General features: G+C 42.7%; 1 protein-coding gene across 2 annotated transcripts in view; it reads right to left on the bottom strand.

Moving 5' to 3' along the window:
- LOC145357537 (flotillin-2) overlaps window positions 1–15,894 on the bottom strand; it is a 114,110-nt gene that overhangs the window by 30,080 nt on the left and 68,136 nt on the right. The window contains exon 3 of one of the 2 annotated variants that reach the window (XM_080210990.1): window positions 12,397–12,487. In XM_080210990.1, the coding sequence (XP_080067116.1) occupies window positions 12,397–12,487 (91 nt within the window). Of the gene's footprint in view, window positions 1–11,385; window positions 11,477–12,396; window positions 12,488–15,894 lie in introns of both variants that reach the window. The other variant, XM_080210988.1, reaches the window with a different exon arrangement.

Below are 15,894 nucleotides of genomic sequence, written 5' to 3'. Positions count from 1 at the left end.
GATTTACTCTTCACCCCCAGCAATGAAGCTGGCAACAGTTAACAGTGATACCAGTCTTCAATCCAGCATTGCCACCCACGACGGTTGTCTATGTAAAGCAGTCAGGGAGACGCCAAAAGCAAATGTGTAACAATGGTCTTCAAAATGTGGTTACATCTTGAGTGCAGAGAAATAAAAATCAAAGATATAACACAATGATTCATAAGCCACAGAATAAATGACAACAGTGCACACAGGCAGGAAGCATTTAATTCAATTAGATGAAGTGTCTCAAATTCCTGAGTTTTATTGTCATGAATGTTTAAAATGGGGAGGAGGAAGGAGAAACAGTGAGGAAGAGAGAGAGGGGAATTATAAACAATACACAAAACGCCTGTAGCGAAAGATGCTGATGCGATAGGAAACAAGCTTTGTGCTGCCAATGCTTTTGAAAATTACAAATTTTCTATTTTAGTTGGGTGCTCCCTTCATCCCCGTCTTCTCTCCCCTCTGGTATTTATTTTAAACCCTGCACCCATCACTGCACCCCCCCCCCCCCCCCCCCCCCTCCAATTCAGTGCTTTAACATGGCAAGCAAGCACAGAGTGGGTTTAGCATGGCCAACAGGTGACAAAGTTAGTGATAGATCTGCCACTTTGGAGTTGGTTCTTGGTTGTATTTTGACAGTTATTTATGAGCAAAGATCAATCAAATGAGTTGGCAAGAAATTATAAATATCTACAAACTTTTCCAGTTTTGAGTTGTAAACTGATCACATTGCATATGCTGCAAGATCAAGTGTGATCACGGTATACCCCATCATGGAGGAGTGATTCACATCAGAATTATAGTCTGTAACACCCATCCAAGGCAAAAGTTTTATTGAACCAATTGAGACAACGCTCCAACATGGCAGAACGAAGTGCATTTCCAAACAGGTCTATAATTTAACCAGCAGCCTGCACTTTTCCTTTCAGTCTCTTCCAGCCCTTTCAATAGCAGCAGCACAACCTGACAAACTCTTGTGTGGTGTTCATGCAGAAATGAGAGATTAGACATAAAGCATTTTTATAAGTTCAGGTGGGGAAGAAAAAGATTCCTGGAGTGGTCAGCAGAGCATAACAGAGGCTGTGAAATCTAAACTCAAGGTGCTGTCCAGATTCAATTTACACTGAATAATAAAGTGCTAATCATTCCCATTTTTAAAGTGTCGATGTTTGAAATTTAACTTGGTGACACCCAAGTTTAAATAGACATAATCTATTTCCTATCTTTTCATTCCACCTACACATTAATCTTCCTGTGGCAGCCTGTGATTTTGTAGGTTGAGTTTTTTGCGTCAGGGGACACAGAATTTGTTGCTTTGGAAGCAGAGAGACAGTATCTTAGAAAAATATTTCCATTTTTAAAAGGATTTTTTTTGCCAATTTTGTCACCCCGCCCACCCACCACTTTCTGAAGGTACAGAATCCTGCAGGGGTACGGTTCCCTGGGGGCAGGAAATGCCCTTTTCTAAAATGTTAGCCAAATCTCCATGAGCCTACATGGTGAATTTGGCTAGGATAATTGACTAATGAGACCGTTACAATCTTGTCCTTAATTTACATCTGACAGCAGAGTCTGCTGGTTATTAAAAACTTGGGGCGGAGGTCGTTTCTGCCCTTTTGTGATTCACCCCAGGCCCCAATAAGATCTGATGCTCAGGGTTACACGCCTTAACCAAAGACAGTGCCAATGGATTTTCAGTGGTGAACAGGAGAAGAGTGAGGAGAAACTAGAGAGATAGCAGTTGCTTACGTAGAGGATCCTTCAGCAAGAGGACTTCCTTTAAGCACATGCGAGGAAGCCATCTTGTGTATTGTTTTCCCTAATAATATTACTCAATGCAATTGAAAATGGGAGGCTCCTAAGAGGAAAGCACTATGAAGCGTGGAGAAACGAGCAGAGAAGCTGTCCTTGGGTAGCAAGTTACTTTACAAGAGCAGAAATCCTAACTGCTTTTTCCCTTTGTGATGCCAGTTTTGGCAAGAGGGAAGGAGGACAACTGTAGCATCCAACTGTCTCATTTGAGGTGAATAAACTCAGCACAAAAATAAGAATCTGATTGGACTCAGTTACTAACTGGCTAAACAACTCAGACTATTGTGGCATCTTCACCTACATTAAAACAGGAAATCTTTTCTTCTTCAGTTAAGGCCATTTCCTCACCTATTCAGAAGGCAGGAAACAGAGTAGCTCCTAGCCCTTACAAGTATTATCTGACAACAATCCTTAAGGCAGCCCAGTGCAACCAATTTGTACTTTGCTTTTGCAGATGAACACTGGTTAAGTCAGAAGGTAGTGACAGATAACACTGTACGCCCCATCACTTCAGTCTTAATTGTTGCAGTTCCCACTTCAGGACTGGGGGGGGGGGGAGGCAGGTAGAATAAAGCTGGATGAATGCACTTTCAACAAGTCAACTCCATAAGAAACTAGTGCTGTCACTCTCGCATCTCATTTGGTTTAGTTCATTTATTGGATGTGGGCATCACTGACTTAGATCTACATTTGTTGCCCCTTCCTAGTTGCTCTTGAGAAGGTGGTGGTGAGCTGCCACCTTGATCTGTTTAAGTCCCAGAGGCATAGATACACCCACAGTGCGATTAGGGAGGGAGTTCCAGGATTTTGTCCCATGACAGTGAAGGAACATCTATTCTAGCTCCTTGAAATGGATGCTTTTAATTCTAACTCGCTCAGTCCTAACGATAAGGTAACTGGTGCCAATATTTAAAGCACTTTTAAACTTCCCTCTGCATCATTCCTCCATGATTAAATACTGCCTCATGATTTCGCTCACCAATACAGCCATTGGAGCAAGCTAGTCAATGTTCCAAATTGGCTTCTTCTGGAAACAGATTACTAGGTAGTAAAAAACTGGATATAATATATTCTTAAATAACAAACACAGGAAACAGCATCCCTAACAAAGCATGTTAATGCAATGAGCATGTTAACTAAACCAAAATCTGGTGGCAGATTGGGAGATCCAGGATAGAATGGATCTGTACAGCAGGATTTATCTTAATACTGCAGTGAATTGAGTGGGGCAGGCCAAACAAGGAACAGTAGCACAAGCGCAAATTCCACGAAGCAGGCACCAAGTTGATGGGGCTATTTACAATGCCTTGCTACTGAGGCGGGGCAGTCTCTTTCAGTATGACTGTGGCTACCCAGATTTTTTGATGGGAACTGGATAAGTACTTGAAGGTGAAAAAGTCAGCAGAGATCTGGGGAAAGAGCAGGGCTCCCAGGACTAACTGGAGAGCTTGTTCGAAACACAGGCACAATGAGCTGAATAACTTACTGAGCTGTAAAATTTGATAAACTTTGAGGTTACTGCTGTTAACCTGTTACAAAATTCATATTAGGCTAAAGTGGTCCACACAGATGAGCTACAGCCACCTCTTGAGTGGTGCTTATCGTGAGGATTCACTAAAAGCTGCCACCCACCTCCTGCAAATGAAGGAAATGTTGAAGGGAGAGATCGTTGCTCGTAATATCCAGAAGCTAATTTGAATAAAAGCAACTATAGCTCAGGTGCTAATGCAAGGAACAGTGAGTAATTACTCGCGTCAAACAAATAGGATTCCACAGCAGTGCCCCAGGTTTAATATTCTCCCCAGGGGCAGGAATCTAGCTGTTCATTGATGTAGGGATCAACAGAAGGTAATCCTGTGCACAGCAAAGGAGAGGGGATCCATGAAAATACCATACATAGATTAGGCTTAGTGAAGCCAATTACTATGTCTTGTTATGGATGGACTAGCCTCTTAAAGTGTCTCTAGACTGTTTCACAGTATTGAAAATGGTAGCTTATAATGCTTAGGGATATTTTGTTTTAGGGTAGATAGACTTTCCAAGTAAAAAATGCAATTGTAGTTTTGCTTAAAAGATTCTGCCCTGCAGAGCATCGTGAGAATTTAGGTTGCAGCACACCAGAGAAAACACACGGTCTCCCTTCAATCAGCTACAGTTCATAAACACTCCCACGCTCAACAAAGGTGGAGGTTTTACTTGCAAGTGATTAGGTCAGTGTGACTGGCAGCTAACTTTAAAAAGGGGGAGAACTAATTACAACCACCACTCACCCTAGACAGCAGGAAAAGAACTAGGCAACATCTATGTGCCCTACAATGCACCATCAGCCAGGACTTGTGGCTCAGTATCCAATAGAGCAGACAGGCTGGCAGTCCATTATATCATACTGACTCCCACATTGTTGGTGCATCAACAAATTGGTAACAAAGGCTAGTTCAAGGGTGCAGAAAGGGAAAACAATATCCTGGTAGTTTTCCCTAAGGGAAAACAACTTAAAATGAAAATTTCCTTGCAATTCACTGAGCACAAATACACCCTGCAAATCTCAGCCGCCTACACTAATTAGTGAGATCATTTATGCAAATTATGTTGACAAAGAAAAACTGGCACCTTAACTTCTTACTGGAGTCCTGGTGTCTTGCCCAGGCAGTGGTTCAGTGGATAGCACTGCTACCTTACTGTGCCAGGGACTCAGGTTCAATGCCAGCCTCGTGTGACTGTGTGGAGTTTAAACATTCTCCCTGTGTCTGTGTGGGTTTCCTTTGGGTGCTCTAGTTTCCTCCCACACTCCAAAGGTATGTGGATAAGGTTGATTGGCCACACTAAATTGCCCCTTAGAGTCAGTGAGGTTAGCAGGGTAAATACGTGGGGTTACGGGGATAAGGACTGGGTGAAATTGTTGTTCATGCAGGCTGGATGGGCCAAATGGCCGCTTCTGCATTGTAGGGATTTTATTATTCTAATAGGTACTCATGCTTCTCGTGGAACAGTCTAGCCAGCGGTTTGGCGTAAAGGATAATCGACTCTGGAGTGTATTACAGTTGAACCCAATGCTGTCCTCACCTGGACATTCACAGTGACCGTTACAGGAAAGCGCACCTACGTAGCAACAGGGCACCTTGAACTTCTTGCTGCCTTCTCTCCTCTTTCTAACCTACAGATTTGAAGGCCAAAATCTACCCTGTTGAGTTAAAATCAAAATTTTTGGGTAAAGAAAAAGACAGAATAAAATTATGCAATAGCTTCAATTAAACTTTAAAAAACCAAATAATTTGAAATGATGAACTTAAAAGTAGACTGGACCAAAGACAAGATATCAAACCCAAGATATCTTCAGGTCTGCACTGCTCAATACCACAGCTAGTGGTTTCCTCTACAGATGGGCTTAAATAAAAACCTCAAAGTTCTCCTGTGTTGAATTTATTTCTATGTAGGTCCCAGGGCGGTTGAACATGTGAAGAGATGGCTGCAGGTAGACAGTGCAACGTACACATCATAGCATAGCATTTGGGGCAGGTTTGCATTCAAACTCTGCAGCGAGTACAGTTTTCTAGCCACACTCAAGATCAAAGCCTGTTAAGTGCAGGATTAGGAAGCAAGTACCTCACCCCTCTCCTCCAGACTCAAGATTTCCTCAGTCAAAGAACATGTCTTTTCTCATAACACATAGATGTCACAGAACTTATCACTATTCTGGATTTTAAGTCAATTACAAACAGTTTTGGCATTAATTTCGTTCCAGTTTGAAGCTTAAATGTGCCACTGGAATAAAAGAATGGTTAGCAGGACAATGAAAGGAGATATGGGAATCCCTGACACTTCAAACTCTTCAAAGACCCCAATATGGGTCATTATGGTGCTTTGCATCACTCACAGATAAAAGCCATCCTTAGGTAATATTCTGCAGGCTCAAATTCTTTAAATATAAATTCTACTTATGACAAGTTTCTAAAATGCTTGTGACACGTGCTGTTGAGGAACACTGGGACACTGGTTCCACTGATCTTATGTCAGCCACACATCCCGGGGAAGTCAGGCAGATCGAATTAATTTCTGTGCTGCTAGGTCTGGGATTCTCCAGGGATCTATCCTGGATATTCTCTTCCTCAGCCTCTTGGCACGTGGGGTCAGCTTGTACAAATACACTGATAACTACTTCTCTGCATCTCTCTCCATTGCCTGATTCTTATCTGATATCCAGTCTTAGACGCGTAGCAATTTCCAGCAATTAAATATTGTGACAATGTCTTCAAATGCACCCCCTCCCACCCCCCCAGTCTCCAGATGCTATCTTGCAACTTAATGTCCTAAATCACTCTGCTTCTAAACCCATTGCCGTTCCCTCTGTAACAACACCTCAGTCTGAAACTCCAATCTGGTTTTTAACCCCACCAGACTCAACGAGCATTGGCTAGTCTCTCATACAGATTACTGCACATACTTCAGCTATCCTTGCTAGGCTACAGGGCTTGTTTCAGTGGTAGCATTTCTGCCTCTGAGTCAGAAGGTCATGGGATCATTAGCATTATTTTTCTTTAGTGTCATGGGATCCTTTGGGTGCAGATACAATGTGGTTAGGACTGCAAGGTGGTAAGCAATGTTGAGCTTGAGATAGTGTCTCAAGGGGGGAGGGTTTGTAAGGTCAATATAGAGGACATGGCAGAGATTCAGTGTTCGCAAAGTTTAACTGTTAGGATTTGCTGGTCACAGAAGGCCAAATGTCAGGTAAGAGTCTGGCAGCGAAATGATTGAGAGAGATGTTGGGGAGGTAGATATCAGTATCTGTACAAGATGACCCCATGTAGTCAAGAGGCAGCATGTACGTGGGGAAGAAGTAGTCGAGAATACATTCCTGGGAAACCCCAGGACTTGAACATAATCCATGTTAACACTTCAGTACAGCACTAAGGAAGTGGTGAATTATCAGCGGAAGATGTTGATGTCGTGGTAATGTCACTGGACAAGTAATAATGAGGCCCAGGCTAATGTTCTGCGGACATGAGCTCAAATCCCATGATGACAGATGGCAGAATTTAAATGCAATTAATAACATCTGAAGTTGAAAGCGAATCACAGTAACTCTATCATGAAACTATAAAAACCCATCTTGTTCACCAATGTCCTTCAGGGAAGGAAATCTGTTGTCCTTACCCAGTCTGGCCTCCATATGAGCCCACAGCAATAGCAATGGCCTGCCCTCTGAAACAGGTGGCACAGTGGTTAACACTGCTGCCTCAGTGCAGGGACCCAGGTTCAATTCTTAGCTTGGATCACTGGCTGTGTGGAGCTTGCGTATTCTCGTGTCTGCATGGGTTTCTTCCGGATGCTCTAGTTTCCTTTCACACTCCAAAGAAGTGTGGGTTAGGTGGACTGACCACGCTAAGTTGTCCCTTAGTGTCAGGGGTTAACAGGGTAAATAAATGGGGTTACAGGGATAGGGCCTGGGTGGGATTGTGGTCGGTGCAGACTCGATGGGCCGAATGGCCACTTTCTGCACTGAAGGGATTCTATGATTCAATGAATGTGGTCAGCACTTGTTGCCCCCTGAACTGATCCAGCAAGACACTCAGTTCAAGTACAGTTGGAGATGAAGCCTTGCCAATGACGCCCACAGTCTGTGAAAGAGAAAGTGCCATCTTTCAACTGAAATATCGAAACCCTCCCCACTGTCTCCGACGTTGGCAGATTGCCTGGAGATATTTTTCTACCTTAAAAATGTTTGTTGTTATAGGGAAGAGATGCTTCTCTATACTCGCTGCAAAATTTTTCTCTTCAAAAATTTACCCAATCAGTTTTTGAAAGTTACTATTGAATCTCATTTCCACAACCGTTCAGGTAGTGTACACCAAATCATAATGCATGATATAAATTTATTTCCTCTTCAACTCCCCTCATCTCAATCTCTGTTTCTCTGGTTACCATCAAGCTTGTCAATGGAAAGGGTTTCTCCTTATTTACCTGTCAGAATCTTCCAATTTAAGGACTTCTATCAAATTTCCCTTTAGTCTTCTCTGCTCTAAGATTAACTCGAGCTTCTCGAGAATCATTAAATGTTTATGACACAAGAGGCCACTTGGCACATTGTGTCTGCGCTGGTCAAAATCACAAGCCATCCAGCCCAATCGGTGTGCAGCCCTGCAGGTTACATCATTTCAGGTACACATCCAAACACCTTTTACATGAGATGAGATATTCTGTCTCTATGCCCCTTTCAGAGTTCCAGACCCACTCTACTCCCTTCCCACCACCCTCTGGGCATAAGCACTTTTCTTCAACTCCCCTCTAATCCTACCAATCATTTTAAAATCTATGTCCCCCAGTCACTGATCTCTCTGTTAAGGTAAACAGGCCCTTCCCATCCGCTCTGTCCAGGAGCCTCACCATTTTGCACATCTCAATCAAATCTCTCCTAAGCCTATCTGTCCCAAGGGGAACAACCCTAGCCTTTCCAATCATTCCTCATAACTGTAATTTTATAGTCCTGGCAACAACCTTGCACCTCTCCTCTGCACCCTCTCTAGTCTCTCATCCTTGGTATTGATGCCTTGACGCACTCCCCTCATTCTCCTTCCTAAAGTATTGTGACTGGAATTAATACTTCAGATAGCAGAGACACTTATATTAACATGGAGACTATCACGAGTTTAGAGTTTCCCAATGTGTCTTAAAACCGTGACATTCCTCTGAAGCATAGTTACATTTGCAATGTAGGAAACACCACTGCCAATTGGCAAATAACTATGTGACAACAGTCAGATACTGATTGAGGGACAAATATTGGCCACAGACCAGCAAGAACTCCCCTACTCTTCTCTGAAATAATGCCATGAAAATTTTACCTGGGGAGGGAGCAGATGGGACCTCAGTTTAACCTCTCATCCAAGCGGCTGCACCTATGATAGTGCGACACTTCCTTGGTTGAGCACTCCAGTCTAGATTATTGGCTTAAGTTACCAAAGCACGACTTGAACCCATAACCTTCAGACTCAAGAGGTGAGAATGCAACTGAGTGAGCCAAGACTGGCATTCTAGCTGAACCCTAACCAGCAGCTTATAAAAGGTATAGTACAACTTTGATGCTTTTGTACTCTATGCCTCTACTTATGAAGGCAATGATGTTTTTTTAAACAGCTCATCAAAGAACAATGCTGATGGGCTGCACTGCTTTAGCTAATTAAACTCCAAATGTAACCTTGTACACATATGGGGACACCCGCAGCACAACCTCCTCTTGTAAGCTCGAGACCAGAATGTGTGCTGCACGCCCCAGAGGGCAGCGTCTGCACTCCATATCCAACAAACATTTTAGTGAGGATGACTTTTCTGCTGTTTAATTTGGAGATTCCAGGCTCCTGTGTGCATAAGGCACCCAGTTGCAATCGGGGAAAGAAATAATTTGGTCCTACTTTCATGAAATGACCCACTTACAACAAGGATTTGACCATGAACTTAAGAGCATAAGAACATAAGGAATAGAAGCAGTAGGCCATCTAGCCCTTCGAGCCTGCCCCACCATTCAATAAGATCATGGCTGATCTGAAGTGGCTCAGTTCCACTTTCCCATTTCTCCTCATAACCCTTAAGTCGCAGGTGGATAGGTTTTTGGTAGGCAAGGGAATTAAGGGTTATGGGGGAGAAAGCGGGAAAGTGGAACTGAGCCACTTCAGATCAGCCATGATCTTAATGAATGGCGGGGCAGGCTCGAAGGGCTAGATGGCCTACTTCTGCTTCTATTTCTTATGTTCTTAAGTTCATGGTCAAATCCTTGTTGTAAATATATTTAAGACATGGGTGGATAGGTTTTTGGTAGGCAAGCGAATTAAATATATTTAGTGAGGTAGCCTCTACCACATCAACAGGCAGAGAATTCCAGAGATTCACCACCCTTTGAGTGAAGAAGTTCCTCCTCAACTCTGTTCTAAACTGCACCCCCCCCCCCCTTATCTTGAGGCTGTGCCCTCTAGTCCTGCTGTCCTTTCTGAGCAGGAAGAATCTCTCTACCTCTACCCTATCCATCCCCTTCATTAACTTCCTAATGTTATCTATCAAAAATCTTCATATTCTTTTGCAGTTTTTTTAAACCAATTCTTCTCTCGTCTTTTCTTTGGTCATGATTTCAGTTAAAAACAGTATGTTCCTGCATTTCTTTCTCACATTCAATTCTTCAAGTAATTGATGTTCTCTCTCTCTGGGCAGTCTTCCTGAGTATTTAGTGACCTCACTGGAAATAAATTAATCTAACATTATCCTGTATATCTGCCTCAGATAGTTTTATTCTGCAGTCCTAATCTAGTCATTCCGTTGTGGGAAATTAAAACTTGAAGTGTCTCTCTATTATTGACCAATTATGCCGAAATCGGAAAACTAATTCTATTCTAAAGGCTTTAGCAAATATTAAGAAAAAAGTCTATCACTCGTTCTAGATTAAGGATTGTTACTATTGGGTGAAGAAGCCAATTCATACCTAGAGATTTATAGATGTCAGTAGTAGTGTAAAATGTCACAATTCTTGGTTAGGGGTACGTGGAATAATCACTTGTGATACTACCAGCTACAATATTTGATATATCATTTACATTATCTTCACATGCTGCTGCTATCCTGGGCCCAGAACCGAACACAATATTCTAGCTAAGGCCTAACCAATGACCTTTAAAGGTTTAACATAGCTTGTATGCTTTTGTACTCACTGCCACTTATAAAACTGAGGACCCTTATGCTTTTGTGTTTTAAAACCAACAATTTATCCATGAATAAGGCAGTTTTATAAGCAGCAAGTTGAATACTTCCAGTTTTTGTATATTTTGTCAAAAATATCCAGTGAAAGCACAGGTAATTTGCTGGAAGTTGCAGCATTTTGGGCACATGTTGCACTGTAATAGGTTGGAGCCCCAGTAGGAGACACTGTGAGAACTCAGGATGCTTGCGACTTCCCATGCTGTATGGGCTCAAACCAGGGAGAATGCCATTCATCTTAACATCATGCAGTTCCACTTAACCAGTTGAGGCAGAATAATCAAAAAGAAATCAAAAAATAAAATTACCAAAGCCTGCAAAGTTAATTGAATGTTACAGAAAATGTTCCCATGGTTTCAAAAGTGAACAAACAGCTCACTATCAATATTCAGGGGTGGAAAGTTGTACATGAGAGGGATATCATCGCAGATTCTTTGGGGCTTTTTCAACCAGAAATGTACAAATTTTGTTGCAGAGACCCTGGGGTTGTCCAATGGTACTTCGCAAGGGTCTACTTTATGTCAGTACTTATTTCAATGCTCATACAGCCTTGCGCTGCGTGGTGAGAATAACGTGGAGGATGCTCGAACAATATAAATGACCACGAGCCTGAATGTTATCACAGTCAGGTCCAATTGAAATACATTTCCACCCTTGAATGTTATTCATATAAGAATTACAGAATAAGTGGCCTCCTACTGTTTTGTTAAGATAAGCAAAAGCATTAGTAAATTTTTGTGCCTTTGACAGACTCAGGCTGCAAAGAGTTTTTAGAAATTAGATTTTCTTTGGGATTTTGGGGTTATTTACCTGAGCGACCCCTGTGACAGTTAGTGCTACCCCCTCTGCGGTCTCTACATCCTCACACTTGGGCTGAAGCGTCATAATCTCAAGAGAAATCCTGTGAAAAACGTAAAACACTCGCAAATTCCAGGTCACATGACAGGCCTCAAGCCTAACTTCCTTTTTATTCCAATCTTTTCATCGCTCACCTTTGAATCCCAACTAGTGTCACTGTACAATGCTCAAAAAAAAAAGCCAAGCTAAACAATTAGTATCAAAGAAAGATCATTGCATGGGTCTTGAAATTATCACCGTGTGAATGATTTTACTTAAGTTAGAACTCCTTCTGAAGAAAGTGTTGCACCAACCATTTTATACAATAATGTAATACATACATGGAAATAACTGTTTTAAAGAACATACAAATGTGGCTTATAATTCAGGCCACTCAATAATTCATAACATCAAGTCCATCCTCATAACCTGGCGGGAAAGACTGCAACTTTGCTTCAGGAAGGAGTTCTGTTTGTCATCCTTGCATTAGATGCATTTAATAATTAGAAGACTTGATAAATACTGATGAAATCTGGGACTGTCCATTTGAGAATTGCAACCTGCGATCAATGCCTAGAACACCTTGTTCTGAAGGGCATTAGACGTTCCTGTCCTTCAAGTGTGGAGGTGGCAGGGAAACGAACGCACTCAACGTGCACCATTTTGGCCTTTCTTTCACTAAAATTTAAAACCATCTGTCCCTTCCAACCTTTTTCTTCCCTCTTCTGTTGGATTAATCCATTGCCTTGCTGTGCAATACCTACAGAGCTTTAAGGCCATGCCACTTGGCCGTGATGCTGGGGGGAATAAAGCGGTGAAGGTGCTGCATTAGAGGTCAACATTCAGTTGCTGCTGGGGAGGTGAGGGAGGGAGGGAGGGAGGGAAGGAGGGAGGGAGGGAAAGAGTAGGCTGAGGTAGTGGGGCAAAAAGGGAGAGGGTAGAAAATAAAGACACAACAATACAGCAAGGTTAAGATCAAGTTACCTGTGCAACCCCTGTAACATATACAGGGACCCCCTCAATGGTTTCTATATCCTCACACTGACAGACGACGGTCATGATCTCCAGAGGTAGTCTATGCAGCAGCAGGTGTTGGGAGGAGGGGGAAGGAGGTGGGACAGCACATATTCAGTCAGAGCAATTATCAGAACAAAGCATCCAACTCCCAGAGACATTAAATAAACTATTCCATGTTTTGCTATGTGTGGTCGAAGTGACTTAACACTTTGAGAACTGCAGGAGCAATTTAGCAGCCAATACTTCACTCATTTTCCCAGTACAGGAAGGATTTTTGTTTGCTGTGCCTGCAGTTTGGTCCACTGGAGATTCCACATACGAGTCAATTTTCCAGTAATATTGAGAATTAAGTGTCCGGGAGTTAGGGGTGCATGATTTATACACTTGTGTATCTCCACATCCTAAAACCGAACTAGAAAGCCTATAAAATCAGCTTTACCATCACTATGCACAGAGAAAGAAACATCTGACAGCTGCAAAGGGCTTCCAGTTTGCAAAAGATCACCTACTTTGAAATGTGAGGCAATCTGAAAGTTTTTGGATGGCATTTTGTTTATGAAAACACCAAATAATATCAAAGAGTTGGAGGTGAGAACTTCCTTCTTGGAAACTCCCTGACTGAAGACAAGAAACTGTGTCTGTGCTTTGGGTGACTGTCCTATTTCAATGATAGCGACACTTAGAGGCTGCCAGCTTTGAGTTCCGAGTGTTCTGTTAAGAGCGTGCAAGTGAAATGCTGGTGGATCCACTGCATTTAAGCCGAAAGCCCACTAGCAGCAAAAAAAATTAAAACATGAAGTATGCAGCACACAATCAAACACACAGTGGTGTGAAGCCATGAGCAGTTTGAGAAAACTCTGGAAAAAAACAGCTGTGGATCTTGTGCTCTCTTGCACACATCGGCCCCCACTCCCTGCCAAACTTCTGCCAACCCCATGGCCGAAGACATTAGTTTTTAAAAAATAGATCAATTAATAGGACATAGACATTACTGACGAGGTAGATATTTATTGCCAGTCCCCAGGTGCCACCTTCTTGCACTACAGCAGTTTGTGTTGAAGGTGCTAGGCAGTACCAGTGATGAAGTTACAGTGATATATTTCAGAATGAGGATGTTATATGATTTGGAAAGGAATTTGAAGATAGTGGAGTTTCCACACATCTATGGCCCGTGTCCTTTAAGTTGGTGAAGGTTGTGGGTTTGGGAAGAACTGTTTGGGAGGAGCTTTGGGAAGTTTCTCCAGTGCAACATGTAGATGACGTACACTGCAGCTATGTTATGTTGTTTATGGAGGAAGCGAATATTTAAGCTGGGCCATGGGTGCAATTCATTACCCTCGATTGGCGAGCTCCAGTAGTGAGGAGCTGGTTGGCAGTGAGGTGGAGCCCAATACCATGCTCATCACAAAACTTGTTTCATAGAATCCCTACAGTGCAGGAGGCCATTTGGCTCATCAAGCTTGCACCGACAACAATCCCACCAAGGCCCAATCCCCGCAACCCCATTATCCTGCTAATTCCCCGGACACTAAGGTGCAATTTAGCATGGCCAATCAATCAATCTAACTCGCACATCTTTGGACTGTGGGAGGAAACCCACATAGACACAGGGAAAATGTGCAGACTCCACACAGAGAGTCACCTGAGGCTGGAGTTGAGCCCGGGTCCCTGACATTGTGAGGCAGCAGTGCTAACCACTATGCCACCCACGGGTGGGAGGGAAGGGTGAGATGCAGGGGTGATGTCAGGAAGCATTTCTTCACACAAAGGATATCGAGAACCCTTCCCCTCAAAAAAGCTGTGGAGGTTGGGATCAAGTGAAAATTTCAGGTTTGAGGTTCAGAGGTATTAGTTAAGCAAGTGACTCAGAACTAAGATGGGTGAATAAGATGAAGGTACAGATCAGTCATGATCTACTTGACTAGCACAATAAACTCAAATGGCTGAATGATCTACCTGTGTCTTTTTTAATTACTTGTTCATGGGATGTAAGCGTCACTAGCCAGGCCAGCATTAATTGTCCATCCCCAATTGGCCTTGAACTGAGTGGCGTGCTAGGCTGTTTCAGAGGACACTGAATCAACCATTGCTGACCAGCCCAAATAAGGACACAGATTTCCTTCCCTAAAGGGCAATAGTAAACAAGTTGGATTTTTAACAATAATTGACAGTGGCTTCCTGGTCATCATAGACTTTTAATTCCAACTTCAACATCTGCTGCTGTGGGATTTGAACCCAAGTCCTCAGAGCATTACCCTGGGTCTCTGGATTACTACTCCAATGATAATACCACTACAGCACTGTCTTCTCAAAGTAGTGTTACAATGTGAGACACTTAAACCCCAGTTATAATAAAAAAGTATAAAAAATGTAAACAAAAAAATGATTCCTGCTTGCTCCCCTGTGGTAGTTCTGTGCAGCTGCCCTTCGTTTGAGGCAGGTGAGGCATAACTGAACCACCATTTACAGTAACTACAATTGATTCTCAAATATTTCCATCTGCCTTAATGGCGAGAGCCAGCAGAGAAACTGGCCACACCAGTCAACACTGGGGAAACTAACCACGACGAAGGATTGCACTCAAGGATCGTTTCCTGCCACTGGATTGTACATGCCACAGGGATGTACTGTACTTTGAGAGGTACAGAGGTCTGTGGCACATTGAGGTGTTACAGCAAGAGTTATTGTTGTGATACTACAGGAACTGAACATTTGCAGTTTTCCATCCTCATGTGCAAACTTCCATTTTGGAACATGCCACTTCGCACAAGGAAGCTAAAGCAACCCACAGTTGGGTAATTGCAAACGAGAAGCGATTGTACATGTTTTTGGACTTAATGCCTTGCAAAATATTTTCTCAGTTCCCTCCAACTACTACAGATTAAATGTTCTGCAGTTCAATTCATATCTTCCTTTCCAGGATCACATTTCACTAACACTTCCTCAGCTTTCTAGGCCAGAAAACTGAATAAACAAAGCATAGGCCAGCTCGCTGATTGTGTGTGCAAATGGTTCACAATAAAAATAGTCGTGCAGGAAACTAGATCCTGCTTCTGTTGTCAAGCCAAGAATGCTTGATTCCAGTCAGTCAATAAAACGCTGGAACCACCTCCCTCACGAGAATCTCAGTGGAGATTTACTTTTGAAAAAAAAATCATCCTTTCAAAACCTGGAAACAATTCAGTAACAGTACGGTTGCTGGGAATTCTACAGAACAACATATTGCAGGGGCTTTGCGTTTTATTGCACTGTTGTATGAAGCCTCTGGTAGGGTTTTTTCAGAATCAACTTGGGACAAGTGAGGAGTGTCCTGGGCAAAAAGAAGCCGGGAGTAAGATTGGAATCCAACTGACCCAAGAAAGTGTTTTAAAGTTACAAACTCTGGATATTGATTGAATAAAGCAGAAGATTGCCTGTGGCATTTTAAAATCTTGTGGCCTATGACCAGGGAATCAAGCGTGCACC

The sequence above is a fragment of the Carcharhinus amblyrhynchos genome, chromosome 23 (assembly GCF_965287045.1).
Source record: "Carcharhinus amblyrhynchos chromosome 23, sCarAmb.v2.hapA, whole genome shotgun sequence".
Lineage (NCBI taxonomy): Eukaryota > Metazoa > Chordata > Chondrichthyes > Carcharhiniformes > Carcharhinidae > Carcharhinus > Carcharhinus amblyrhynchos.
This window is presented reverse-complemented; position numbering and strand designations above follow the sequence as displayed.